The 27,780-nt window shown below is 37.2% G+C and overlaps 2 protein-coding genes across 3 annotated transcripts; one reads left to right on the plus strand and one right to left on the minus strand.

Annotated features, from left to right (window-relative positions):
* Positions 1–297: 297 nt before the first annotated feature.
* On the plus strand, positions 298–5,903 carry LOC106155480 (glutathione S-transferase Mu 1-like). The gene is made up of 8 exons (XM_013530354.2): positions 298–333; positions 1,159–1,234; positions 1,532–1,596; positions 3,475–3,556; positions 4,155–4,255; positions 4,399–4,494; positions 4,845–4,955; positions 5,154–5,903. Exons 1-8 carry the CDS (start codon positions 298–300, stop codon positions 5,241–5,243), a joined length of 657 nt encoding a protein of 218 aa, XP_013385808.2. The 3' UTR covers positions 5,244–5,903.
* A 749-nt stretch (positions 5,904–6,652) lies between these two features.
* Positions 6,653–26,934, minus strand: LOC106160620 (salivary peroxidase/catechol oxidase-like). 2 transcript variants are annotated; one of them, XM_087004671.1, is made up of 16 exons: positions 26,740–26,934; positions 26,264–26,398; positions 17,540–17,583; positions 16,454–16,591; positions 15,344–15,461; positions 14,716–14,942; positions 13,857–14,045; positions 12,943–13,119; positions 12,537–12,641; positions 11,875–11,994; positions 11,388–11,642; positions 10,864–11,003; positions 10,345–10,555; positions 9,464–9,587; positions 8,884–9,171; positions 6,653–8,519 (listed from the first exon to the last, which is right to left on the minus strand). In XM_087004671.1, exons 2-16 carry the CDS (start codon positions 26,269–26,271, stop codon positions 8,189–8,191), a joined length of 2,475 nt encoding a protein of 824 aa, XP_086860797.1. In that variant the 5' UTR covers positions 26,272–26,398; positions 26,740–26,934; the 3' UTR covers positions 6,653–8,188. The 2 variants fall into 2 exon arrangements, with proteins under 2 accessions (XP_086860797.1, XP_086860798.1); XM_087004672.1 differs by having other exon boundaries at positions 16,454–16,579; positions 26,740–26,932.
* Between the last annotated feature and the right edge of the window lie 846 nt (positions 26,935–27,780).

The raw sequence follows: 27,780 nt of genomic DNA on the forward strand, positions 1-27,780 counted from the left end.
ACGACGATAGGTCCTTAAAACCCCAAAGTTCCAAAGCTTTTAGATTATCACTCAAATGTAAAACGGAAGTTGACAACATGACACAGTAACTCAAGCATTTTAGACAATGAATTAATGGATAGATATGATTACATAATACGGATTTGTGATAAACAATATTTCGATATGACCGATTGTACACAGTATTGATAAACGGTGACATGGCATTTTCCTCCTCATTCCCTGTCGTTTATAAGGCAACCATCCCATTACATTGGTTACTGTCTAGACTGGTCTGGAGGGGGAAATAATTCCGACATGCCTGCCGTGCTTGGATACTGGAAGATTCGAGGGGTGGGTGAGCACTACTATATTATTTCACTTTAAATACGTGTAATAGAGTGAGTCAAATACCAAAACTTCTAGCTCTTGATGTTTTAGAGCCAAACTATAAACTTCATAAATCACTGTTACCATGAGTACTCAGCTTAAATATGTACAAATGAGTACATGTTTACAAGGTTCGGAACTTCCCATGTCCGCCCAGACAGGGAAATACAATTTGCAGTATTGTATTGCTTGTGTTATCAGAGGCACACATACCAAATACTCATCTGTCGTCATTTTTTCTCTCTCTTATACCCCCCCTCTCTCTCTCTCTCATCCGCGATATTACGTACGCCTTTACATACCCCTGGTCTTCTGCATTGCGTTAGATAGATATACAGAAGGAGAGGCTCCGTTGTTCAGAATTTCTTCTCAAACACATCGGCATATTCAACAGACCTACCTCTCCCCAGCGCACCGCCAGTGCATTCTGTTTCTTATTTTATATTTGTTAATCCCCTACCTTCTACTTCATTTCTTCAAGCTGGCATGCATTTCTTTGATAATTCTGTCATTATTTATTCAATTCATTCATAACAATTCGCACAGAGGTTACATTATATAATTGTACTTGGCAAAGAGAAAATAATGAACTGTATCCCCCCGTGTATTTCCTGTGTACCCCCCCCCCCCCGCCCCATCTACCTCATTGGTAAAACTCTAAAACCATATCTATTTTCTTATGTATTTATAGAATTAATTAACAACCTCATTAATATTTTGCACTTTGCATGCACAATTGCACAATGATACAAACAACTAGAGGTAGTTTGTCGCTCTGTGTTCTTTCAGCTAGCACAGCCTGCCAGACTGTTGCTAAATTATGTAGGGCAAGAATTTGAAGACAAACGCTACGAGACCGGACCAGGTAAAATTTATATACCTTCTGTACATGGTCAGTTAGATGTTCTGTTGCGATCCAGTTCATGTTCAGGCAAATATTGCAAAACCGAGGCTGCAATACGGAATGCGGTGTACTGCCCCTGTTATTTCTTCTCATCTTCCGTTATGGACTAAGCATGCAATAAAAAGAAAGACGTTTTCAGCCAACGTCTGTAAATGAAGCAAAGGTGTATTTCTATATCATATCTCTGATAGCAGGCATGCTTCTGTTTTAATATTTCTGAGACTTAAGTTTTTTTATGCTTTTATTTTTCTTTCACAGCACCTGACTTCAACAAAGATTCCTGGAATAATGAGAAGTTTTCACTGGGACTTCCTTTTCCGAATGTATGTAGTAATAATTTTTTTTAATAATTTAAAAATGCATCTCAGATATTTCTAGTTGATGTGTTCGGTAAATTTGGTAAGTTCCTTTATGACATTTAAGCTCTCATTTCCAATTTTTTTGTCTTTGGCTGTCATATTATTAACCCGGTAAAAGGTGAGAATCAAGTGATCTCACCTCATTGTGAATCCTTATAATGCTTTTAAAGTAACTAACTTGTCCAGTTATTGTCCAGAAAATGGTCTTACTTCATTGTGACATTTGCCTTTTTTTCAATTATAATGGCATTAATGTAGCTTGTACGTCCAGTTATTTTATGTCGTAAACTTCCTGCAAGCTAATAATTTACGTCGTAACAAAACGATCCGACGTCATTATGACATTCGACTTTTTTGTCCGTTATAATCGTATTAATGTCCAGTTGTTTTATGCTTAGACTGTCATGCATTTCGTTAATACGTTGTATATGTCGGAAAAATAATCTTGCATCATTGTGACTCATGGCCTCTTTCTCAATTATAATGCTATAAATGTACCTCGCATGTCCAGTTGTTTTATGCTTAGACTGTCATCCATGTGACATGTATTAGGGCGCATTCCCATAGATTTTAGATCGATCTATCCCCGTGGGGAGTCTCACTAGATTACGGTCAGATAATCCGGCTTAAATGTCCGTCCCGCCAACTACTGTAAGGGGGTAATTAACTTTCGTGCCCGCTCGGCTGACAGCTATTTAGCGTGAACCCCCAGGGAGTTAGGTCGATCTAGTTGGATCGATCTAATCTCTGGGAATGGGGTCTTAGTCTACGTTGGAACAAAATTACCTTACATCATTGTGACCACTGAAATGATGATACATAGTACATTCAAGTCCAGTTACCTTGTCTTATACTGTCATACTTATCTTAATCTACTAGTGCATCGAAACAAAATATTATTTTGTCATGGCGAGTTTTGACTTTTGCTCAGTTATGTTGCTTTTAATGATGATACGACAGAAACAAGGGTATGGATGTTTAAGAAGCAGAATTTGCCATCAGTGTACCCTGTATCAGGGCCACAGATTGATTTCTCACTAAATATTAACAGATATGGCTAATTTTGTACACTATTCTCTACTGTATCCAGCAAGAATTTTTGAATGGAATTAATGGCATATCTCTACTGGTCTACAGAGCACAGTACTACTGTACTAACAATGATATCTAACAGTGTTTATCATTGTTTTGCATGTCTGATCTGAATATACAAAATGATGATTAAGATTATTATGGTAGATCTGATAGTGCCCACTAACGGTCAGAAAGTTAATGTATTATTTATATTTGCAAGCACGCGTTTCATGTGATTGGACGCTGCCTATCGCGCGTTTTATCCTTTCCAACTTTCGATAAGCTAAAATGATTACTATGAAATATCAACATATTATCATACATGGTGATATTAAAAGATTAAACTATATCATATTTAGCTTATCGAACGTTGAACAGGATAAAATGCGCGTTAGGAAGCGTCTAATCACTAGTCACATGATACTGTACACGTGCCTAATGAAATCAATAATGCATTAACTTTCAGAGCGTTAATTCACTACGTCAGACCAACGATTAAAATCTTAACGATTAATCTAACCACTATCAGCATGGTTGCCTTAATCTGTTTCTTGTCAACCTACCAATCATCTTAAATGTTAAGAAGATTTTCTGTCGTCATACTATACATGTATTATATATTCACTATTTGTCGACATTTTTCTTTTCCGCTACCATTGCACATAAACAAAGATTATTTGGAATCCATATACAATTTTCAATATAAGTTTATTCGTTGTATGGGCCATGGGCTTTCTCTTTTTTATTCTGCTTTTCTTATGATTCCAGCTCCCATACTTTAAAGACGGAGACACTAAGATAGTCCAGAGCAATGCCATTATGAGATCGATTGCACGAAAACATAACCTTTGTGAGTGTACACTTTCAAATCAGTTTAGGAATAACACTAAAGTACGAATATCTAACTGTTTGTGGCTAAGTTTTTGTTTAATATTGCGACGGTTATCTATCACATTTGAAATAAACAAATACAATTAAAAAGAATAATGATGATAATATGGTCATAAATTATTAGGCTGTATTAAAAGAGCATTTTGGTAGGTGAAGAGCTTTCATCCAAACTTACCTTTTCAACCTTGCTACATATCTGTCCCTTTTTATTAATACCCAATTGCTGACAATATCATTTTGTGGCAATTGACAGATGACTAGTTTACAATTAAATAGCCTATTATCGGGGATCAAATTATTATGTACTATCATCTATGAGACAGAAAAATGCAAATTCGCCATATGTTCATAGTTAAAGCACCTCGATATTTTATTCTTTATTTCTCCCTGAATCATCAATAGGCAATATAGGAAAGAAAACAGCAATAGCTGCACACTTTTCTTTATTCACATGACTTCACGATACAGTGTAGAAATTGTTTGGTTATTATCTAAAAAAAGATTATGCCGACTTTCAAATTATTCATCAATACCCATGTTTTTGATACACAATAAAGGTGGTACGACGGAAGACGAAATGGTGAAGTGCGACATTATGGAGAACCAGTCGATGGATTTCAGAAATGGTTTCGTCAGATTATGCTACAGTCCGGACTACGTAAGTGTAAATAAACCCTGTTAAAACTGTCAGCCTAAACGATATAAAAATCATATTTAACAGACTTATATAATTTATGCAATGATTTTTGATTAGTAAATTGGGCAAAAATATTTTTCTGTCTGAACCGTATAATGTTTCAGGAAACTCTGCGACCAGAATACCTGAAGTCTCTTCCAGCTACGCTGAAGCTATTGTCAGACTTCTTGGGTGAAAATCCATGGTTTGCCGGAAAAAACGTGAGTATTGCGTGCCATATAAGTGCAGTGCTTGATGTATTTGTCTTATAATTTGGTATTTGTATTTATTTATTTTACGTCTGTTGCGTGTTTGTTATACATTGCTCGGGTAGCATGTTTTTATTCATTTTTTAATACAAGCACCTTTTAATACAATAGCTATGATCTTACGAATACGTGTGTCATATAGGTGGTAATTGAGAAGAGAATTGAGTCAAAGCAAAAAAATAAATAAATAAATAAAAAGCGTATGTTTTACATCTGTGTACCTCATGAAGCAGAGTAGACGATACTTTTGAATAATTAATGTATTGATATGAATATTGTTTTTTTTTCACGATCTATTGCAGTTAACATTTGTGGACTTCATCATGTATGAACTGTTGGACCAACACCGACTGTTTGAACCTACATGTCTTGACGATTACAAGAACATGAGGGATTTCCTCGACAGATTTGAGGTAGGCCTTATTAAAAACTGCAATTTCACTTTCATGCTTTGTCTTGGTGTAGCTATAATTATTTCATAACACTACTTGATATAAATTCTGAAGGCGAGTTCAAGTTGAATGTACACGTGACAATCCCATGATTTTGTCATTAAATTCAATAGATATTAAAATAATAACATCATTTTTTTTTCAATTTATTTATTTCAGGCTCTACCTGCTATTAAAAAATACATGGAATCCGAGCAATTTAGCAAATGGCCTGTGAACAATAAGATGGCAAAATGGGGTGGAAATTAAGACATCACTCTCTGTACATTCTTCTTATTCAGAATTTGTTGAGACTTTCTTAAACCAAGTTCAGAACCTTGCTATTTTCAATAAGCAGTCAATACTTTTTTCATTAATTCCGTCGGAATTAATCATGTTCTCTTATTGCTTTAAAGGACCAAACGGTTTTCAAGACAATTTATTTAACTTGCTATTTGATGGACTCTCGCCTTTGATTTCTATATTTCATGCTCGTGATCACGAGCTCAATGATTAATAGATGTCAGAACTCTAATAAGGAAATGAGGAAGCAGTTTATGTAGACGTGTTCCTTCAATGGACAACCTATTGTATTTGATATTTAAAAAATGCAAACAAATCAAAATAAACAACGAAAAAAATCATTTTTCTATATCTATACTGTCGGAACAAGGTATAATTTTATGGAGTGTAGTGACTAGAATACAAAGTTTCCATTGTTGTTAAACAGTATCTGTGACATGGTCAAGTTAATGAGCAACCTCTGTTAAAAGGCCCTCTTTGATATGAAAGGTGGATCACCTTTACTAATGTTCATCACGTAAAGGGAAGAGGAAATAAAAACTACTTGCATGCTATTGTTTACAAAGCTTGGATATGTGGCGTTGAAAACAGTGGATAAAACAACTCCGAAAGAAACACAATTATAATTTAACCACAAATAAATATTTTTGATTATCCAATGGTTTGAGTTATAAAGGTATGGTAATAAAAATAAGGAAAAGAATAAAAGGAAATAAAAAGTACTAATGCTGCGGAATACAAATAAAATTACTCATGTTCATCGAGAGCGTGATTCAGAATATTTTTTTTTTTTTTACAAATAAGACAAGTTGCACCATTGCTTAATTTCATAAGTTTTATAATCCAATGGTAAAAACAGAAACGAGTTTAACGAATGTATGCACCGTGATCAAGGAATCGCACGCAAGAAAAAAAGCTGCATATCAGCAATTCTGCTAACAAGACAACAAACCAGTGGTTTATCCCATCTCTTTCTCTTCCCCCACATCTAGGATGAACTCAAATATGTGACAATATGGTGCATTTTGAAGGAACTCTACAATGACTTTGGAATAATTTTCGGGTTGAGGTCTGAACTCTTCATTTTGCGTTGGAACAAAAGGGTCGCGTATTCTTGACCTCGTGATAAAATATTAAAGTAGTTTTTTGATATTATTATTTATGCTTCGTTTATCAAATTATCAAGAGCAAAAGAGGCGCCAGATTACAAACGAATTTCACATGAACACGGAGGCCTAAAATAATTACATCCCAGGTTTCTTGCATTAAGATACCATTTCCACGCTTCACCTACTCGAGAAAACAATTCGTCTTCTGATTGTTCAATTTTCAAAACAACTTACAAATGATAAATAACGAAACGCAGATACCCCTACTTAATTAAAAAATGTATTTATTACCCTCAATAGCAACTCACTCAGGCGTGAATACAACAAGGAGTGGACGTATCATCTGTCTGTAATATAAATTCCATAATGTACCAGATAATTATCAAAATGCACTCGCCAACGTGTGACACATGACGTGTGACCAATACCAACACCTTCACTCAATTTAATGATTATTGTATGCGGTTGATGATTTAATCAGACCCATATACTATATAGATATAAAGATATTCTCCTTGACATGCGATACATTATCAGACATATCTGGATTCAAGAATAAGTTATAGTCAATCTAGAGAACACAAATTTTACCCTGAATCATCAGGAATGAAGTAAATTATTAAGTGTGCAATCAATGCACATTACCCAGAGATGGAAACAGACCTCTCTGAAATTTTTCTTCATTTCAGAGACATTCTAAATATTTTGTGCACAGAAAAAGGAAGAAACCCTCCAATAGGAGGAATTTTTCCTTTCCTTTTAACTCTAGCTTTAACTTCAAAGGTTTACAAATAATCTGTAGTGAATATTAATACACATAAACCAGGTCAAGCCAAAACCTATATGATGAACGTAATTTATTCTCTAGTGCCTTACGTATCTAACATATAAAAACTATCTATTCTTAACTTAAAATAAACTTAATGTAAACGCAGTGAAAGGTGTGTACTCTGACACTGTCCACGAAATGATTTCCATAAATTGACTCAATGCTGGCTATTCAATGGCACATTGAAAACTTGTAATTCCTGATGCCTCAAAGAAGGCGCCTTTGACATTACAGATAGTAATTATATAGCGAAAGTTTTAAACCTTTTACCAATATTTTTTTACAATTTGCTCAATTTATGTGACATTCATATTTAAAACACCAGCCTAATTTGCACAAGAGGTATAATCTGTAAATGGACATTTCTCCAAATGCTCTTTTGAAAACGGAATTACCATTCAGTTGGGATTAACCGCTCTTTAAGACTAACCACATGAGACATTTTATCTGAAAATATTCATTAAATTTCAAAATTTTATCATACTGGCAGGAAAGGTAGAATGCAGGAATCAAGTCCACCAAGTTTTATTACCTTTCAAAAATTTTTAGTGTATTCCATTGGCAAAATCCCGAACAATTTTAAATGGAATACTTCCCTTCGCACTTTAATAATCACACGAAAATTACCCTGCCCATCTCCCTTTTCGTTTGAACTGTTCACCGATACACTTGGTTCCTTCGTCTAGTGTTAACCACTTGGTTATCAAAATCATCACTGCGTACACACCTGTGATATTAGTGTTATGAGCTAATCTGATACGTGTCTGAAAGAATGGCATTAAGTCAGGGACATGGGCGGAGTTCGGTCATATGGTCAGCTCCACTAATGACAGAGGCGAAGATAAACGGCCAAGTAGGGTGCGATTAAAAAAAACTCACGTTTTATTCCTTTTACCTCATTACTGTTCACAGTTGGTATGATATAGGTAACAACACAGTCCCCAAACCAATATTATTCGACTAATGCTCAGAAGTTACTTCCTGAAGTACCTCATAGAATAACGCCCTCCGTATCTATTTGGCAACCTATTATTGTTGAAGTAGTATCTCTGTGAGGGTCGACCGTATGCTCTATAATTGAAATTTCGATAAATCTGCCTGATTGGGTTGTACTTGGGAGTTCTTGACAATTGGACCGTGCCCACGGCTGCATGAGCCTGCTGTCTTGGTTGGCGGTAAGTGCTGGGTTGAGGTTGGTCTCGCCATAGAGTGAGGTCAATTCTGGGTAGAGTTGTGCAGTCCACACGAGAGTTGCCCACTCCCCTATACAGCATACTCAGATGGTAGGCCTGGGACGCTTTGAAGCTGAAAAACGAAAAAGTGGAGCAACCATTTAAGCTGGGGGTAACATTTTGACAAAGGCAGTGGTGAAATATTGAGAAGACGTGGGCCACTATTCACCCCACGTTTACAAAAATTTTTAAAGAAAATCGGAGACATTGCACAATAATTCTTTGGGCCTCTCATCATCCTTTATCCCTCTTGAAAAGGGGCGAAAGCTACATGTACAGCCCAACTGCCAATTTATACTGAAAAAAGATGGGCGCCGTGTACCCACCGTATCTGGGTGATAACAGATTAAACATAACCCGATTCAACTGTTTTAAAACATAAAAAACTATATGATATAAAACTTCACCTAAGTGTAGTATACTTATTAGACACTTACTTTGGTGTACGGATGATATCCTCGAAAGCTCTCAGCATAGCTTTTGGCTGGATGGTCAGGACTTTGTCGCAATTGTCGGTGATGATACGTGAAAAGGACGTCTTTTTGATAGACTGCAGTTGCTTCAGTGTGAATCCAGCTTGCTTGTTCTCGTACCAGAAACGGTCGCCATCTCTGCTGCGAATGAATTGCTCTGCAATGATGCAGGCAAATGTGGGTCCCACTGTAGCGCCAGGGAGGTTTTCCTCTACCAGACCGCCGGCCCAGGAATCAACATCGTCTGGATGCCTAAAAATTGGAAAAAAATTAAATACATTGGTCTATCAACAGTGTTTTAATCGATCTTTCGTGAATGTATTAACTGGACAATTATCCTTCCGGATTAATAACTGAATGAAGTATTTAATGAGGAATTAAAACATTTACCTGTTAAAAATCTTGTACATCACTTTGGTATGGGCGCATAAACCTGACGATGGTTTTCTAGGGCAAATGACTTAATTTAGTGAGTCATTTATGCTCACCTTTTACCTTTACCATTATTAAAAAATAATGTAAATACGATAACAAAAATACTTGCCTGTACAACATCTTTAGTTTTTCGACTGATTCATAATTTATTCTAAATTCCCTTGGTCCGCTCATAAAGTCCTCAAATGTTTTTGCTCTGTTTCCCCCGCAAAGCTCTCTCCAAAGATTATAGCCTGTAATGCGAGGTTATAATTAATAAAAGAAACTCCAGTGGTGATTTGAGAGATTGATGAAAAGAATAACGCATCACATCGCGACCAAAACAGCGTCCGCACTTACTTTATATGCATGGTGATTGTAATTGGGATTCGCATATAATGTTACCAGGCATCAAATCTAGTTATGTTTTTTTAACACCTAAAAGACACGAGAAATGACATGAAAGCAGTTTTAGGACGTTTTCATTGCAGACATATTACTCTATATTAGTCTATGTGCTTATAATGTTATGACAAAGCCCCACTATATAGAGAAATGTTTCAGTCGTATGCACCACCTCCATCGTCTAGCTTTTTATCCATTCCAAATTCAAAGACACATTGTTCGTTGTGAAAACGTCACGGTATATTGCGTCTGTAGTTGCAATGTCCAGTGATGGTGTTTATGCATCTTAAACATCAAACATCTGTCCAAAGTTGATAAATGAGGAAAATATTTAGATTGCATTTTTTTTTTTTTTTTTTTGAGGTATGGAATTTTATCATAATTGTTAAGTACGGGGTCGGGGGTGCTAAACTGCCCCAAGCAACTGTATTCTAATTTGTTCCCTGACAGGGACAGAACAGAGAGAGATGGCAACGCAAATGACCACGTCGCGTCAAACCGTGAAAGGACTTACGTCTGGCCAATGAAGTTGTCTTTGACAGCCTCGTGTGTCACGCAGAGTTTAGGTGACGCGAGTGTGAGTGTTTCTGAACTCGTCTAACATACCTGGAATGCCGTGATCTCTTCCACGCTGATTGTTTAACATAGCCAAATCCGTTCCAATGCCGTGTGGAGGGTTCTCGGCAAACATGTGTAGGGTGACTTGTTTGGTCATAAAGCGATCTGTGTTCTCACATTCTTGATCTAGCATGCCAGAGACAATGGAGTCAATGCCTCCTTCTTCGTACTTGTACACCAAGGCAGGACGACGGAATACCTATAAGGCAAACAGAGTCATGCACTGTAGATATGCCTTAATTGTACGGGAAAACGAGATAATACTTGTTTGTGAAAACTATTTCTAAAAGATTTGCAAGGCAGAAGAATTTAGCATTATGCCATCTTTATTACCAACAAAGCAGTACGAGGGATATTAAACATTTTCATGCCTATTTTTAGGTTCATACTCGAAATTACACTCTTCACTTATCTCTCAAGGTCAGGACTTTAAAACAATATTTCAGCTCTTTCGCCATGATATAATTCACGGCATAGACGGGGTGAGCTGATAGGTGGCACACTCACCGATGAGAATTCGTGATCTTTTATGATGTTATGATAAACATCTGTGCGCCTATGTTTGGTCGGGATGGTGCTGTGGCCAAAACGAAAAGCAGATGTTGCAAAAACGTTGCTGATGCCAGCATTCACATTTTCTTTGTATCCTGCAACAACAAGAGAGATTTGCTGTTAACGTAGTCTAGGTAATATATAATATCTCGCGAAACTTATTAAACGAATTGAACTTTCAGGTTTTTTATTTGAAATCGTCGTCATATGCTATATGTCATAGTTAGTATGATGCATGGCCAGCGAATACTTAACCAGACAAGCGGAAAGAAAACGTGAGAAAATATCATTTTATTGGCACAAATTAATCTTTTGTCTATTATGACCAAGTTCAACAAGTTTAAGAATAAACTATTTGCATCACGATAGATATGAATCAATATTAGAAATAACGAGATACATGACCTTCCTCAGGCGAGGATCATCACGTTAAGATAAGGCATTTAAAATATTTCAGTTAAAGAGAACTGCCATCTCACCTGTATAATAACCGTCTTTAAGGGGGTTTAGGCGGTACCGATCCATCATTATTGGGCCGATGACAACTGGTAGGTATTCCTTGTACACAATATATTGCCATTGAGCGATGTTGATCCTTCTTGCCTCTTGATAAAGAGTTTCTCCTCCCCAGTGGGGGTTTAGTTTGTGGAGTTCCTCCTCAAGACGGTTATGCTCTCTCGTGAACAGCGTATGAAAAGCTGTCAGCCCAATGTGTTCATTAAGACGTTTATCGCCTGTGCAAGAAAAGAATGTGTATTTGAAGTTCAACTTATTTAGAGGTGTAAAATGAATAAGATAGGTTCTTGATGAAAGGTTAAAAAAAGTAGACCTTATATTAAAATTCATTTTGTCGGATCTTATATGAAGTGGAACACCTTTTAGAATAACGATTAAAATCAAATACACATAACCAAGAGTGCTGTATGATTTTAAAATAGATTCATTTCACTGAAGTGTATGTATTACCCGCCATAAAGCATTTGATGACGTCATCCGTATCCCGGCAAGCCTTGACTGCGGCCTGTGGCAGCAATGGTTTTAATCCGCGAGTAAGTGGATGCTGTTTCATTTTCATTTTTCCTCTCGCTTTAAACAAATAAGAAATTATTTCATTTACTTATTGATTTCAAAATGCAGTTACAACTGCGGTTTTTTCATGCATTTAACAAGCAGTACATTTAACAAGGTAAGCTGAATAAAAGTGTTACTTTTGAACACAATTTAGTTTAAAACAACTTGGACACGAAAATGTTATTTGTCTGTACTCATTCATCTCATATATATATATATATATATATATATATATATATATATATAGCACTCAGTGAGGTTTTAAGGGCAGACGTCTTGCGTGTATTTACCGGTTTGTTTCATCATCTACAAGTTATGAAGTAATAAACGTTTTTTCCATCTTTTAAAAAATTAGATAAACTGATATTGCTCATATACTTTGTGGGTTTAGTAAGTAAATGTTTTAACCGTATGTTGTGAAAATGTATAAATATATGCATTATCACTTTCAATCAAAATCGACGAGGAAATATAATTGTTGGCCTTGTGGATTGGTTTTCTTATCAAAAATCCAGCTTTTTATTCTTTTTCTGTTCCGTAGACATTTTCACTTTTACCTGGGTCTTTGTCGTCTCTTAACTTGGCGGCATCTTCGTCAGTATTTCCATAAACAAGGGAAAGATCCAGATATGCTGTAATGACGTTCAACTGTTCTTGGGGGCCTAAAATGAAACCGCATATAATAAATTGGAAATGTGTGTGTCGAATAAGCACTTTGTAGATTACATGCAAAATAGATTCATTAGTTTTCAATAACCAAATCTCTCCAACTCAAACTTCAGGTTATTACATGATAAATAACAGTATAACAGATTCCCAAAAATATACGGTCTTGATTGCAGTGCAAAACTACTGGAGGGAGCTTACTTTTTCTATGGTAAAGAGGCTGAAGTCATTGATAATAAGCCTAAAAGGGAGAAAGTAATAACATTTTTAAACATAGTACTCGGCAATCATGCTCACCAAATTCGCAGTTGTCTCTGGGAGCAGCGGAACTGCGGACAAACTTGAAGCATGGCTTATCCACATTGTCTGGGTCACCTTTGTGGACGAACACGGGGGAGCATGCATCCAGTTCATCAGCGCCTTTGTCACATCCGTCAGTGCCGCATTCTACGTCAATTACCTCAGCGTTGCCGTCTGAAATAAAATAGTAAGTTGCGAGTCTGTATCTGGCCTATCTATCGTTCTCTAGTGACATTGTTTAAACCTGCGAAACCCTTTGTTGGTAATGCCAGGAATGATGCATATTCATAGTTCAGTGTCAAAAATTCAAATATTTGTCATTTTAAGATTTTGCAACAGATACTTTATATTTTCGGTTCTGAATATACGCCCATAATAATTGAAATTATAACCTTTTTGCCACGTTAAATGAAAACACATTAAGCCGAAGGAAACAAATAAATTATGCTGCAGTGCGAAAAATAAAAATTCACACAGGATAAAGAAGTCTAAACCGTTATCATGCGACAGATGTCAAACTACTTGGTATTTTAGTGCTTTAATTCACTTCAATTTGAGAAAATTAAGTAAAGTGAATAGGCGAAGTTATGAAATGCGTGCAAGAAGCCATTACGTATTTATGCTCAATCTTCTGTATTACAATTAAGTTGTCCTCATATATTTTTCGCCTAAAGCCAGACACATTTCAGTTGAATGAATCATTGTTTAAAGCTCATTTGTCTTTAATTCACACGGTATCTTGTGTTGAAGCACCGTACCATTCACAAGCCATGTAATAACTTGTTTCCACGAATACCGTAGGTATTTATGAATTAATCTTCATGTGTCCCAGATAAATCGACCTAATACTTCCCCGTTAACCCAATATCACGTATGTTTAAGGTACCCCAAAATGATAAGCAAATTCCTACCATCATCTGCTTTGATGATTTTGGCCACCGGTATTTGGTCCATGTCGTGGTCAAGAAACTGTCCGAAGGTCATTGTCGACATGGTCACCAGCGCGCTGGGATTACTGGAGTCTTCATGGAGCAGCGTACTGACCACTCGGGCACTGGGCAGTGGCCTACCGTCCTCTGCATTTCGCAAAGCGCTGACACCTAGACGAACAGACAAATTCAACGTCAAGTTTAAATTGGCCCAGTTGAAGAATGAATCAGATAAGGTCTTCACGAAATTTTTCAATGTGGATATTGTGAAAATTGAACGTGATATTTTCTACTTTCAATCAACATGTATGTTCACACACTGTACGTACATGTAACTTGAACTCCGCTATCAAAATAAAAAAATCTAGGGTTGGTTTTTAATTTCTTATTCCATTAACTCTATTTGCATTCTAATTTCAATTTCTATTAAGAACAAAAAAAGGGTGTCGTGCTAACGTGAAGTATCTTATGGTCTCTGCATGACCTCAAGATTTTTATCTTTTGTGAAAAAGATGAAGTAATTGATAAATAACCCAAGCCAACACAGGGATGTAGGGTTTGATAAGAAGGTCTTGACGCGACGTTAAATCTAATGAATTAGAAGTTCCTTAATTTCGCCCCCACCGCCAACAAATGATTTGATCAGGTAATCACTACCCTTATACAGTATAATCAACACACCAAGCAAAAGCATTAAAAAACTTACCGTCCCCTTAATTTCGCCCTTAATTTCCTTAATTTCCTTAATTTCGCCCCCACCGCCAACAAATGATTTGATCAGGTAATCACTACCCTTATACAGTATAATCAACACACCAAGCAAAAGCATTAAAAAACTTACCGTCCCCATAGTTAGCAGGTAACAGCCTCCTCATTGGCTTAAATGACTGCCCCCATCCTGGGTTACGGAGATTATTACATGACCCGTTAATAGTGCGGTACTTGGCGTAAGGGTCACAGCTATAAGTCTCCGTTGGGCACACGTTAGGTGAAATTCCTATCCCATCAAACGTTGGAGTAAATGATGTAGAAAGGCCTTTTAGAACTGTTCCTCTAGGGATGTTGAACCTGCAGGGCAAAAAAACATTTATTATTCCGTAGTAAATTTATTTACAGCTGCGTGTTAGTACACTATTTCCTTTATATTATTCATGAAAATGATAACCCGTTAATTCAGAGAGATGGGCCAGGATGCCCGCGGCTAAAAGTCGCCCATTCCCGAAATTAAACAGTATAGCTTTGTCATTAACACCCCGAGACCCACTGTCTGCCAGAAACTAACCTTCACTATCAAAATATCCATGCCATTTATGAATAGCTGAAGAGAGTGTAGTGACGCCAGAACTCTGAAGCTCAGGGTAAATTTTTACTTGAAGCGTTTTTACATGGCATTTATACGATGGAATTAAACCATATTCATCAGAAATATTAAACATAGACCATTTCAACAGCTACAAAGATATATTTACTTGCTGATAAGCTCCCTGTACACCTGATGCTGAAGCTTTGCCGATGTGTCCAAGATTTTTGTCTTTAGATCACCACCTTTTATGTTTGCTACCATTGCGAACGGATCTCCTCTTCTTCCTTAAAAAAGTGAGTTGTTTTCTCAGATACACACTGATTCCGAACACTCATTTCCATGACTGCTTAACACACGACATTTGTGAAGCTTTTATTATAAAGCAACTCGATGCGTTTTAGTATGTTAACTTTTTTTTTACTGAAAACCGGACTTATAAACGTACACAGTTTCTACAGGTATATCTAATACATTAAACGTAGCGTAGTTAGGTTACTATTCAAACGTTGTCGACTATAACTTGACTAACACCCCATTCTCATAGATTAGATCGACCTACATTGGATCGACCTAACTCCCTGGGGGTTCACGCTAAATAGCTGTCAGCCGGGCGGACACGAAAGTTAATTACCCCTTATAGCTTGTAGTAGGCGGGGACGGACACTTAAGGCGGATTATCTGACAGTAATCTAGTGAGACTCCCCGCGGTGATAGATCGATCTAAAAGTTGTGAGAACAGAGCCTAACACCCCATTCTCATAGATTAGATCGACCTACATTGGATCGACCTAACTCCCTGGGGGTTCACGCTAAATAGCTGTCAGCCGGGCGGACACGAAAGTTAATTACCCCTTAAAGCTTGTAGTAGGCGGGGACGGACACTTAAGGGGGATTATCTGACAGTAATCTAGTGAGACTCCCCGCGGTGATAGATCGATCTAAAAGTTGTGAGAACAGAGCCTAAGAGCGCATTAAGAACAGATGATCTGCGGACTAACTGATCCATGGACTTAACATGGTCGACCCCACTAAAAAGCAAGCCTCTTAATCCCCTCTGTTGCTCTCAATGCCTCCACATTAAACGGATTAAATCTAGACTCCGAAGTTTAGTTGCTACGCCCCTGCACGGATAGCGCGTGTGAAGGCTGGGAGACCATCAAGGCATTAGTCGAGATTGCTTTTAAGTGCGTCGGCCATATTTGATCCGCGGATCTGTTATTCCGCAGATCAACTGTTCTGGGTGCACTCAAAGAAAAGAGTCTTTAAAAACACTTACCCCCTCTGGACTCCTTTGCGAATTTTCTTTCGCTTTCGATCAGTCTCTGAACGTAGGTCACCGCTCTTTGCTGCGCCACTGGCAGATAGGCGGAGATGGCGCTGTAGTCAAGTCCGGGTCCCGTGGCTGAAACAGAGCCTGGACGTAAATGGTGCTAAAGAAATATTTTATTTCTTAACAAATACATAGCCTATATCTGAATAAGCACGGGTTCTTTAGCTTGACCCATTAACATGCACTCCTTGACCTTATCAATCAGTGGTATTTGATTTGCGTGCACCCTGTGCCGGTGTAACGAAACTGAGGGTCCCTGTAACAGTAAGTCCGCCCCCCATTTAGTTATGATGGTTAGGGTTAGCCTGACCTAAGTGGGCCAAAATCTAGGGCGAGGCTTCCCTGTACAATGAATGGGAAGCTGACTCTCTATCATAGGGGACTCTCTGTTCGTTACACCGGCACATTTAACTTAGAAATAAAAAATGGCATGTGTTAAATTATGGATTAAAACTGGCCCATCAAAGCATAGAAGTAGAGAAAACTAAATGCTGTACAACGTGACGTATAGGCAACTAACAGGGATGTTTGCTGTGCAGTAAATATTGAAACAATCGAAGATGGTGGTTGTACAAGGCACCGAGAAAATGGCGATAACAATACGAGCAACTGTTTGTACTTGGTACATCTTTCTCTCGCGGATTATAAAACATATCAAAATATGAAAACCTGAAACTGACTCATGCCTCTTGTTTAACCGAGGCATGGTGGATGATATACCTTTATAGTATGAAACTCAAGTGTTGTTAAAACAACACTTAGTAGATGTAACACGTATGCACAGACCACTGTGCAATAAAATAAGAAAAAATGAGCAAATATTCATACTCGTGTAAAAAATGGCACATAAATGCACGCTTGAGGATACGATACCATAAACACCGCCATACTGGTAATACAACCCATAAAGAGGCATACTGGATGATACACCTAGATAGTATGAAACTCAAGTATTCAGCAATCTTGTAGCAGCAGTACATGTAACAACAAAGTACAGTTCACGGTTGTATATGTCTAAAAGAATCCACTCACCATAGCAGAGCGCGGTAAGAACCAATACGCCTGTAGAGATCAACCTGAAAAGAGAAAAATCCTTGTCAGACATACTCACATACCATCAACACGATTTTGGAGTAACCTCCCGCCGGATAAATGTAAAACGTGAGTCTTCACCCTTTGGCTATAAACACTACTGGTACATGTATACGATAAAACATCAGCGTGATCAAAGACTTGATATGATATTTAAATCTGGATGTGTCTTGTAGCAAAGTGTATTTATTGTTTATTGTGACTTTTCATGTGCATTTTCATGATTGTTTTGTAACACAACATGGTGTAATTAAAATGCTTGGATTAAAATTTTTCGTGCTAATTCAAAAATTATGAGTTATGTCTATAATACGTCGAGAAACGATTACTTGAATAAAATTAATATGTTGGTAAAACAAATTGTAAATAAATTGCTCTTGAAACTACGGTTTAATTCTTTTTCTTTAATTATATTAGCGCACAGCATACAATAATATATGATGATAAATGACACCCTGATCTTTGTCTCGTGATGTAACGTGGTTTAAAGTGCGTGTGCACGTGAAACAATACCTTATGTAAAAGCTTACTGTCTATGTACAAAGGACTACTGTTTCACAAATGCACGTTCAGTATAAACAAAGGAAGAGAAGGGTGGCACTTCATGGAATAGAACTTCCAAAACATTTTAGTAGATGTTTTTTTTTTTTATAAAACAAATCGGGTAAAGTGTGTTCTCTTGTTATTGGTATTCATGTCTTCTTTTACCCTGTCAAACTGGTGAAATGAATCTTCTCGGGTCAAATAAATGTGAGGTAATGAGTAAACACAGTTTTATTCATCAAGTTTGCTTTGGTATTCGTTACATAAAAGCAGTTTTTTCGGTATCAAAACAAAGCGAATAAATGATGATCACCGTGTAACTTCAAGATATATAATTGTACTACATACAAATCACTACAACCAATTTCTTACGTGACTCATGTAAATAATAACCCAAATTAATCACGTTGTCAAAAAAAAAAAAAAAATTGAAACTGCGCCCTTCTTTATATGTCTGCTCGTAAACTTGAACTATATGTACTATCTGCTCCTCAAGCTCGCAATGAAACGAAGAATGAATAGAAAAGAAATAATGAAATGAAACCCTGAAGTATTTCTTTTAGTGTTTTTATTTGAACCTATGTTGCAAGTGTCATGTCATTATCTTCACTAAGAATTGAAAAAATTTTAAAATGACAGTGAATTTCATCAGGATTAAAAGGAATTAAAAACTCTCTGAACTAGGTGTTTGGACACAGTATTTTAAATGTTTAGAAAAGGAGAAGCTGACATTAGCGAATAAATACAAAATGTGATAAAATCATTATTAATACAGTGCATCTAGGAATATTGTGTCCTAGAGTACATGTATTGTCGCTATCGCCTAAGTTTTTTTTTATACAAGTAAGTAAAACTCTTGGAATATATTTCACAAGAAGTTTTTTTTTATTTGATAAAGCAACATTTATGTGAATTAAAATAGTGGAAGTATATCAATTATGTCCCATTACGGTGTTCACAATGTATGTAGAAAGGTTTCCATTTAAAAGATATGTTAGAAATATCCGCAATGCCACTTCATATTTAAAATGGAATAAAAAAATACAAATTAAGATTAAAAAAGTTCCGCGTCTAAATGACACACCATTTATTCGACGGACCACAATGAATAAGGTGAAATGGAATGGCCTGCTGTGCTCTTCCGTACCAGGCGAGGAATTGAGGGTCCACACTATTACCAAACTAATCGTGCTAACGTGTGAGGGGCGTTGCTTCTTGTTCTCGGTATTGGGCAATTTCCTGATGCAGCATATTAAAGACGGTTTGGTACATGATGGCCAATTTGTTCTTCGAATTATCTATTTCATCTTCGTGTGGGTCAACAGGTGTGAAAGTATGGACGAGGTTTGATATGTAGAGATGCTTTTGTTGGGTAAGAAATAATTACCACAGTTCAGCCGACGGTTAGAATTCAATAGAAAGGTCTTTTTATCACCACACAGTTATAAAATATGGTTTTATAATTCTAATTGTATCTCGCTCCCCACGTGAATCTCCATTATTTGTCTTCATCATTCTTAGCCTGAAAAAGGGGGAATGGGACGTCAGTACTTTTCGCAGCCTTTGCACACACAGTTGCGGACCAAAGATACACAAAATTTACCCAAAATACAAAAACGTCAGGTTATATTTGTTTGCAATGTCCGCCCAGTCCCTGAATACTGCCCGTATGTCCCTTTTTCTTGTGGCGTCCGTGTGGCGGACAGCCTTGTAAGGATTAACGGCCTCCGTGGCTACCTCTATTTTGTCAACCTTTAATTTCTGGCTTTTTAAAAATTGTAACCACATAAACAGATGCCATTTCACAATACTGGCATTGTTCACTTGAGGTGATATTTCAGAGACGCAAAAAATGTTACGTAGATAGAATTCTTGTGGGACATTTACACGGTCATTGCTATTGCAATATCGCTCTTTGTCATTTGTTTGTCTGCTTCTGTAGAATCTTTTCAGTTGCATAAAAGACACAAAGGTTAAACTATTCATTATGTAATAAATCACTTTCACCATTATTACATAAACGTGTTTCGGCGTGACCCAACGGTTAATTGATTTGTTTTTTGATAACTACGCTTTTGTTGTGTTTTTGCAGCGGTTGAGCTTTATGTTAGCCCTCACGCAAAACCTACCCTCTACCAGGGTGGCAGATATTATAGGCAAATTTCAAAAAGCCAGAGAATCAAATGGCTGTCTGTTTCTCTAAAGATATATCTGTGAGTATCTTGTGAAAAATCAATCTGTCGGCCTGGCAGAGGGTACGCAAAACCCAGGCGAGCAAACATTCGTAACATCACCGTGAATTAGGTTAATTGTATAAGCAAGATCCCGATGCCATCTATATTGTTCTTTGAAGTGCCCTTAAGGATGTATTTCAAATTTCACTGCATTCTCAAAGAGCACACAGAAGTGACAATCTTTTTAAAAAGAAACGAACATGGACACAATGTAAGCCATTGGTGGGAGAGGGAGGGGGGGCGCAAATGTAAGCTGGTAAAATTGAGCCTTCGGTTGGAAAACGATTATCATAGAGTAAACGTACCTATACTATCAGTCAGGTACAAAAGTGACATGAATCACTATGGTACTAAGACTAGGTTCCCACCCCTAGATCGATCTAACAGGATCGGTCCATCTCCACGGGGTTTCTCGCCAAATTGCGTTCAGATTAAGTGGCTTAGATGTCTGGCACGCCTACTAAAACTGCTAACATAAGCGATAGTAAATTACCCCCTATCAACTTCAGTAGGCGTGACAGATATCTATGGCCCGTAAGTTAATTGCAATTAAGCGAGAATCTCCTTGGAGATAGTTCGACCCAAAGTTAGTGCGATAGGGTCTGGGAATGGTCTCTAAGGGGCCAATCAGAATGGATGATCTGAGTACTTACTGATCCGCCGGGCAGAACAATTAAATTTCGGCAATACGCAGCAAGCTTTCAAGTAGGTTGCGACATATTTGAGCCGCGGCTCAGTATGGCTCAATTAGGCCGTGGCTCAACTTGGTTGTGAACACACCCTGTGTCCTTAATAGAATCTCCAGCCTTGACAAATGATATGATGAGATATCATTTGTCAGTGATGTTTTGAAAAACGGATTTAATGTCCATGCATAAACGCATGATATTTCAATGATCACCATGATTTCCATATTCTTTTCAATCTCATGCAAAGTTCGCATTACCTATTATTTTTCTGAAATTTCAGTCCATACTGTGGGCTGGAATAAACACTGCAATATAATTCCTTTATAACCCGAGGATGGCCTTCCGCTACCTAACACGCTTCTTTTGACCGTTCTCATACGCGTGGAAAGATTATTCTAGAAGAAGAGAAGGGGGGGGGGGTTAATGAAAATTTTGCGACGGGTGAGGTGAGGTCTCCATGTAGCATCCCCTGATTCATGCATTTAAAACTGACATGGTTGAAAAAAATCCTTGTTTTTCCACTTGAAATACAATATTTGATTAGAAGTAACATGAAGACGCATGTAACACTTCTATGAGATTTGGAGACAAAGAAAATAACGAGGAGCCAACAGAAAAACCTTCATAAACTAAAATATTTAACCCAAGATCCAACAGAAGGGTTTGGATCTTACATTTAGCCATCCATACAGTTTAAAATAAGAATCTCAAGGATTTCATTAAAATTCGATCCTCAAACGAATGATTTAGATAATAGTATTTTTGAATAAGTCAGTAACTTAGGTTGTTATTTCCCTGTTTAATTAAGAGCATGACTTTGGATTTTTTGCTCGATTACACTAAGCTTCTGTATCTTTTATTAACAACTAGAAGGGCCATCGGCAGACAGTTGACCTATTTGAAACACAAAGAAGGAAATTGCATAAGATCACGTGTCCCCGACCTTATGTAAACCGTATCTTAAATCACGCGATCAATGTAATGTCGATGAAGCAGAACAATAGCGTTAATTATAAAAAAATAAATGAAAAATGAATGAAATATGAAATAAGCAAGTAACACGCATAACATTCACTATAAAAAGAGCGGACTTTACGTCTTTTCGGCGTTTCGATATTTGATCGTCTCACAAACAAGTAATCACCATGATGTTGAAAGCTGTCTGTCTCCTGGCTATTTTGGCCGTGGCGTGTGCCGTCCCTGGAACATACTTCTACCCAGGACCAGATGGACGCATCACATACTACCCCCAGGGTTTTCAGCTCGACCGTGCAGCCCAGGTTCGTGGCGCAGCCAACTACGCCTCTATTGCTGCCTCTGGTTTGAGCAGATATTTCAGGCGCGGTTCCTATCGAAAACGCTACTACCATTAGGCTTGCTGCGGCGCCAGGACGTCTTACTGGGTTAGTAACTGACACCTACATGTAAATTTTTTCGTTAAATTCTCGTAAGCTCCTTTTTCTTGGCTCTTATTCTTATCATTGCTCTTATTCTTATCATTTCAAAACCTAGAGAGAATTAAGAAAATGAAGATATTATATCAGATCTACTAAATATGCGGTTAACACATGACCAAATTCAAATGAATTTCAAGGTTTAGTGGTATCAGTACCGACGTTTTGCAACTGACCAGTTCTTGTATGTCCAAATAAACTTTTTATTTCATTTTATCTATAAACTTTTTATTTAGTTATAGACTTTAAATTACTGCAGTTTACATTAAAATGGTTGAATTCAAGTATTCATTTCTTTTAAGTAAATACCGACCAACACAATTTTGGGCAGCATAAATATCCGCAGAGCAAAAGAGCCCCAGTGTATTACCAGAAAGCAGTATGCAGAATTCAGAATCCGGCTTTTGGTACACGCACATCTCAAACGATGGACATGACATAATTGCGCCGCCTGGCTTTGTTATAACGACTTCACCTATACAACCTTGTATTTTACCTAGTCAAATCTTGTGAGATGTTCCTATCAATTGTTTAACAATAAAACAATTTGATTGCCAAACCATCTCCGTGTTTATTGTTACATGCTCAGTATGTTGACAAGTACATAATGACTAATACGAGATGGCTGATTACATTGCTAAAACGTCTGCATCGCCCTTCAACAGACTTACAAATCCACCTGAATAATAAGGTAGCATTAACACATTGTCTTCATTTTAAAGTAAAATCTAAATCAAAGAAGAGAAGGTTAAATCAGAATTTTTTTCAAGTCAGTTGAGTCAATAAATTTAAGGGAGCGTTCAAGTAAACTTATCAAACTAGCTGGGTCGATCTAACTCTGCGGGGATTCTTGCATAAGTGCAGTTAATGTAGTCAGTTTAACTGTCTGACACACCTTCTCAACCAGCAAGGGGTTAATTTACTAGCAAAGACTCTAAAAACCTTATAATGATGTAAGCATAAAGGGGTAGATTTTTCGTAGGTCTTATTTGTTCATAACCATTATTTCTAATGTGATGTCATTCTCATAGCCATGTTTTCATTAGGACTCATTCAGTCAATACCGGATGCAAAATCAGCAGAATTTCCCAAAATTTGCAATGTGCCAACCGGATATTGACCAGACGCTAAGGTGAAAGGCTACAAAGACACTTTCTTTTCAAGCCAAAGGTTATAACTTGTCTTAATATAGTTGCCATTATTACTGAACTTTGAAACAAATTGACTCAGAAGGTTAATAGTATGTTCCGTGTAAGTTTGTGTAACACAACATCTTCTAAGTAGCACACAAGGTTCTGCTCAAAAATTCAAGGTTATAATTTTGGTATTCTGATCTTGATAACACACAACTTGTTGTCAAGCAGAAAGCACTTTTGTTTACGCCCATTTAGTTTCATTGCTTGCTTGTCTATCATTACTCTGCCCATTAGTCCCATTGCAGTCTTTCTGTCTGCTTCTTCTCCTGCCCAGTGGCAGGACCCTTTGAGCTGTACAGTGTTTGCTGTAACCTGTAACACGGTTTTCACCCTTTCACAAGTTCCAATGTAGCAATCAATCAGAGCGCATTCGGAACAGCGGACTAACAGATCCGCGGATCAAATATGGCGACCGACTTAAAAGCTTGCCGCTCAAGTTTCAATTAGATACTGAATAGATTCCCCGTGGGAATTACGCAACAAGCATTCAAGTGGATCGGCCATATTTGACAGCGGATCTGTTAGTACGCTGTTCTGAATGAGCTCATAGCTGGCCATGTCGCGTGCTTGGGCTCCGTTAAAGTTACTCTTTTACGTAAGTGCCTGCCAATTAAGTTGTCAAAATCTCAAACTGGAGCGATAGAGAAAAATGTACCTCTCGATGAGAAATCATTTCATATACTGTTTATTGCCACTGTTTGTTGTTAGCCCCGGCCGGTAGTCAGACGTGGCAAGCAACTTGACCATATGGTGTGCAGTTTATAGGTGATTTAACAAAGTTGAATGGCAGATTTTGAAAAATAAGGCAAAAATCCATGTCGTCATCTTTAATTTTCTAATTTTACTGACCGTCAGTCTATCGTATTTCAAACAAAACAAAAAGTATAAAGCATAGTTAAATTTCATACCACTTCTTGTTCCCTTGCAAAATGAATGATGACACTAAATTCCCTGCGTTTTGATTTAACTCAAATTCATTTCTTAACAACGATGTAACATGTATTTTACATACAAAAACAGTCTTATAAAAAAAAGTAAATATGAACATTTTAGTGAAGGGGAAAACTAGGAACCGGACCGAAAACTACTACTTGTTTTCAGACAGAATAGTATATAGACGCCCTGTAATGTTGAACTCCTACAAATGTGTTATACCAAACAGAGCACGTAACATGCACCTTGTGCTATATGAAGTCCACAAATTCATTTGTCACTTTAATTGACATATATTAAACATGTAGATTTTTCCTCGTGTGACTTGACTTTCACGGGCCACGGTTTGGTAACCTTTCCGCATTTATGTAACGGTCCGTTTAAAACGCGCGACTTCACACATGAAAGTCAAATAAAAGCGTGCGAGAATCTGAGGATCCGCGTGAGTTGGGGTTAACCTTTTAGCAATGAGGGTGAAACTCTATGCGCCGGAAATGTCATCTCAGAAAACAATACAAAAGTTTTACTGGTGGACAAAAGACTTTTGTTTACATAAGTTAAAAGGAACAACCAAAATTAAATTTTGTCAGCTTTTATTTGTTGCAGCACGGCACTCGCTAGCCTGCCCTTATTTTTGGCCTCGTTCCCCTCCAAATCCAGTTAAATCTCGCTGAATTTTGTTGTTTTTAAGTTGCGAGACTTTAGGCCATCTCAGTTGATTTCTTCTAATGAGTTTTGTCATGACATCTAGCTCACTATCTTTTGAAAAATCTGTGTAGACCGATTAAAATGCTGTGGTGTCATTATCATTAAAGCAAGTGAGACCCTTTGTCTAGTCATGCAATTCAATATCTTTAATCACAGATCCTATTAAGATGTATTTACAATAAACAATAAGGTACAATGTACATGTATACACTTAAAGACAGCCGCACGCCATTTGATCTTCCTGGTGTCCTTAACAGGTATGAACTGTTGCTAACAGCACTGGAACCGTTTTATTCTCGTTTGCTCTACCACAACGGGAGCATTTAAAGCGCGATCTCAGACCGTGAAGGATTTTATATCCATTGTTATTCATTAATCTATAGTTTTCAGCAGTCGGGTAAGTCGGTTAAACAAAAGAAATGCAGGTTCTTCCAAGATAAAAATCGCAAAAGCTTGTTAAACTATTATGTTTCAATATTTTACGTTTTTTGCTTAGCGTGCACCCTGAAATATATGACTGTGTTCATTTCAGAATCTCTCTTAATGTGTCCTTTACACCGGCAAACAAAACCGACTTATGTCTTTATTGCTTACCAGCGTGGCAAACGACAATAAAAAACATCCAAAAAATCAAGTTGCATTTTACCGGAGTATTTCACTGTGCCAGAACCCGCCGTATTGCAGATTAATTATCATTCATCAGGTATCTCCGAATATAGTTATCTATTATTTTCGTGGATTAAGAGGTTGTAAGAATATCCGTGACAAATCTTTGCATGATTTCTGAGTGTGTGACCCATCTTCCCAAACGAACGATACACCGGCATATGAAACAAAAATTACCAGACAAAACGCAAACTCAGTAACTATTCACAAACTTGCGTATAGAATCAAATCGACCATTTACCTGAGCATCTTGTACGTATCACTTTCTCTCCAGGCAATGTCCGTGCGGTGCTCCTCCGCGACTGGCACTCCGGCAATTGACCTCCTCGCGGGGCTTTAACAGCGGCGTGTGTGACTGCCCGTCACTAGGCTAATACTTTATAAGTAAGAAAACGCACATAATTAAAGCCAACACGCAAAAAAGGTCGCCCAACGACGTGCTTTAGAGGCTTGTCATATTCGGCGTGTTACGGGCGTCTTGCTAATATATTTCGTGTCTGTGGTCCCTCTTTATCTGATAGAATTTTTGAGTGACCTTGTCAGGTAAACGTGCCCAGCAAAAACGTCTTTTTGGTTGAATCTGTCAAATACGCACTCGTGTGTATTCATGTTAAGATGCTTCTTTAAACTCAAGTAATATTTGAAAAGATAACGTATGTACACAAAAAGTGATCAAACGGACCTATAACGAAACATTTCTGCATTATTCTCACTCACCTGAGAAGTTTGTATATCCTACAAACGTTATACCCGGTATCTTTTTGAAGGAGGCCTTATATTAAGGTTACAACAGACTTATAATTATCCAGTACCAAATCTTCTGTTACTCATAGAGGTTTGGTAGGCTGATGATAGAATATGTCGTCTTTTGGGCATCTAGAAAACTTAAGGCTTAGTGTGTTATCCTCCGTGCCATAAACCCCTGTGTAGACTTTACCAATGCACCCATGAAATATATGTGTCTATTAAGAAACTCATTTATATAACTCCGTGACCCGTGCTCATACACAATTTGATCAGAATCTTTACTACGTGTAATTCAAAAATATCATTTGACTTTCAGAGGTGGGCCACTAATCAATGTTATATTTACAGGTATATACAATTAATAAATAAATAAAATAAATAAATAAAATACATTCAAGTAAATATTTATATAGTTATTCCTTATACATATATGTAAGAGCCACGAGACACGTGCGCTTACTCGTGTTGATGGAAATCTTTACTGTAATTTTCTTCGGGCGGGTGCTCAGATTACAGTAACCTCATATGCATATACGCACATCTGATCTCCCAAAATTATTTAACAAGACTTATGAAAGAGTTGAAATAACTTGAATCACCATAAAATACAATATATGGAAGTTTTTAGGAGAGTTCACTACAATTCCCATAAATTGCAGACATGACACGCTGTTCTCGGGGAGACTTCAGAAATATTTATGGTATCACTATCTTCACTTATTCCTGCGCAAGTTTGTTCCCATATTTCAGTACCGCCCAGATTGATAAAAACATGCAAACAGTAGTATGAATATGTCATAAACTTATTTATGTATCCTAATGTTCACAAGCACAATGAATCTCTGTTTTTGCTCAAAGGTAAATAAGACTTAAGTCCACATTACTGAAAATTGTCATTTATTAGTGACGAAAAATAATATGTTACAAAAATGAGGGATAATCAGACATCCCCAATACTATATAACTATCATAATATATTATTACTAAAGAAGGTTAATTAGTGCAACCAAC

This window comes from Lingula anatina, chromosome 2 (genome assembly GCF_051362555.1).
Source record: "Lingula anatina isolate TDL-2025a chromosome 2, LinAna3.0, whole genome shotgun sequence".
Lineage (NCBI taxonomy): Eukaryota > Metazoa > Brachiopoda > Lingulata > Lingulida > Lingulidae > Lingula > Lingula anatina.

Coding starts and splice junctions, on each gene's coding strand:
- LOC106155480 (XM_013530354.2), top strand. CDS start 298: ATGCCTGCCGTGCTTGGATACTGGAAGATTCGAGGG. Junction 1,235..1,531: donor ACGCTACGAGACCGGACCAG/GTAAAATTTATA, acceptor TTTCTTTCACAG/CACCTGACTTCAACAAAGAT. Junction 4,256..4,398: donor TATGCTACAGTCCGGACTAC/GTAAGTGTAAAT, acceptor ATAATGTTTCAG/GAAACTCTGCGACCAGAATA.
- LOC106160620 (XM_087004671.1), bottom strand. Junction 13,120..13,856: donor AATCATCAAAGCAGATGATG/GTAGGAATTTGC, acceptor ATTTTATTTCAG/ACGGCAACGCTGAGGTAATT. Junction 11,643..11,874: donor CATCAAATGCTTTATGGCGG/GTAATACATACA, acceptor TTTCTTGCACAG/GCGATAAACGTCTTAATGAA.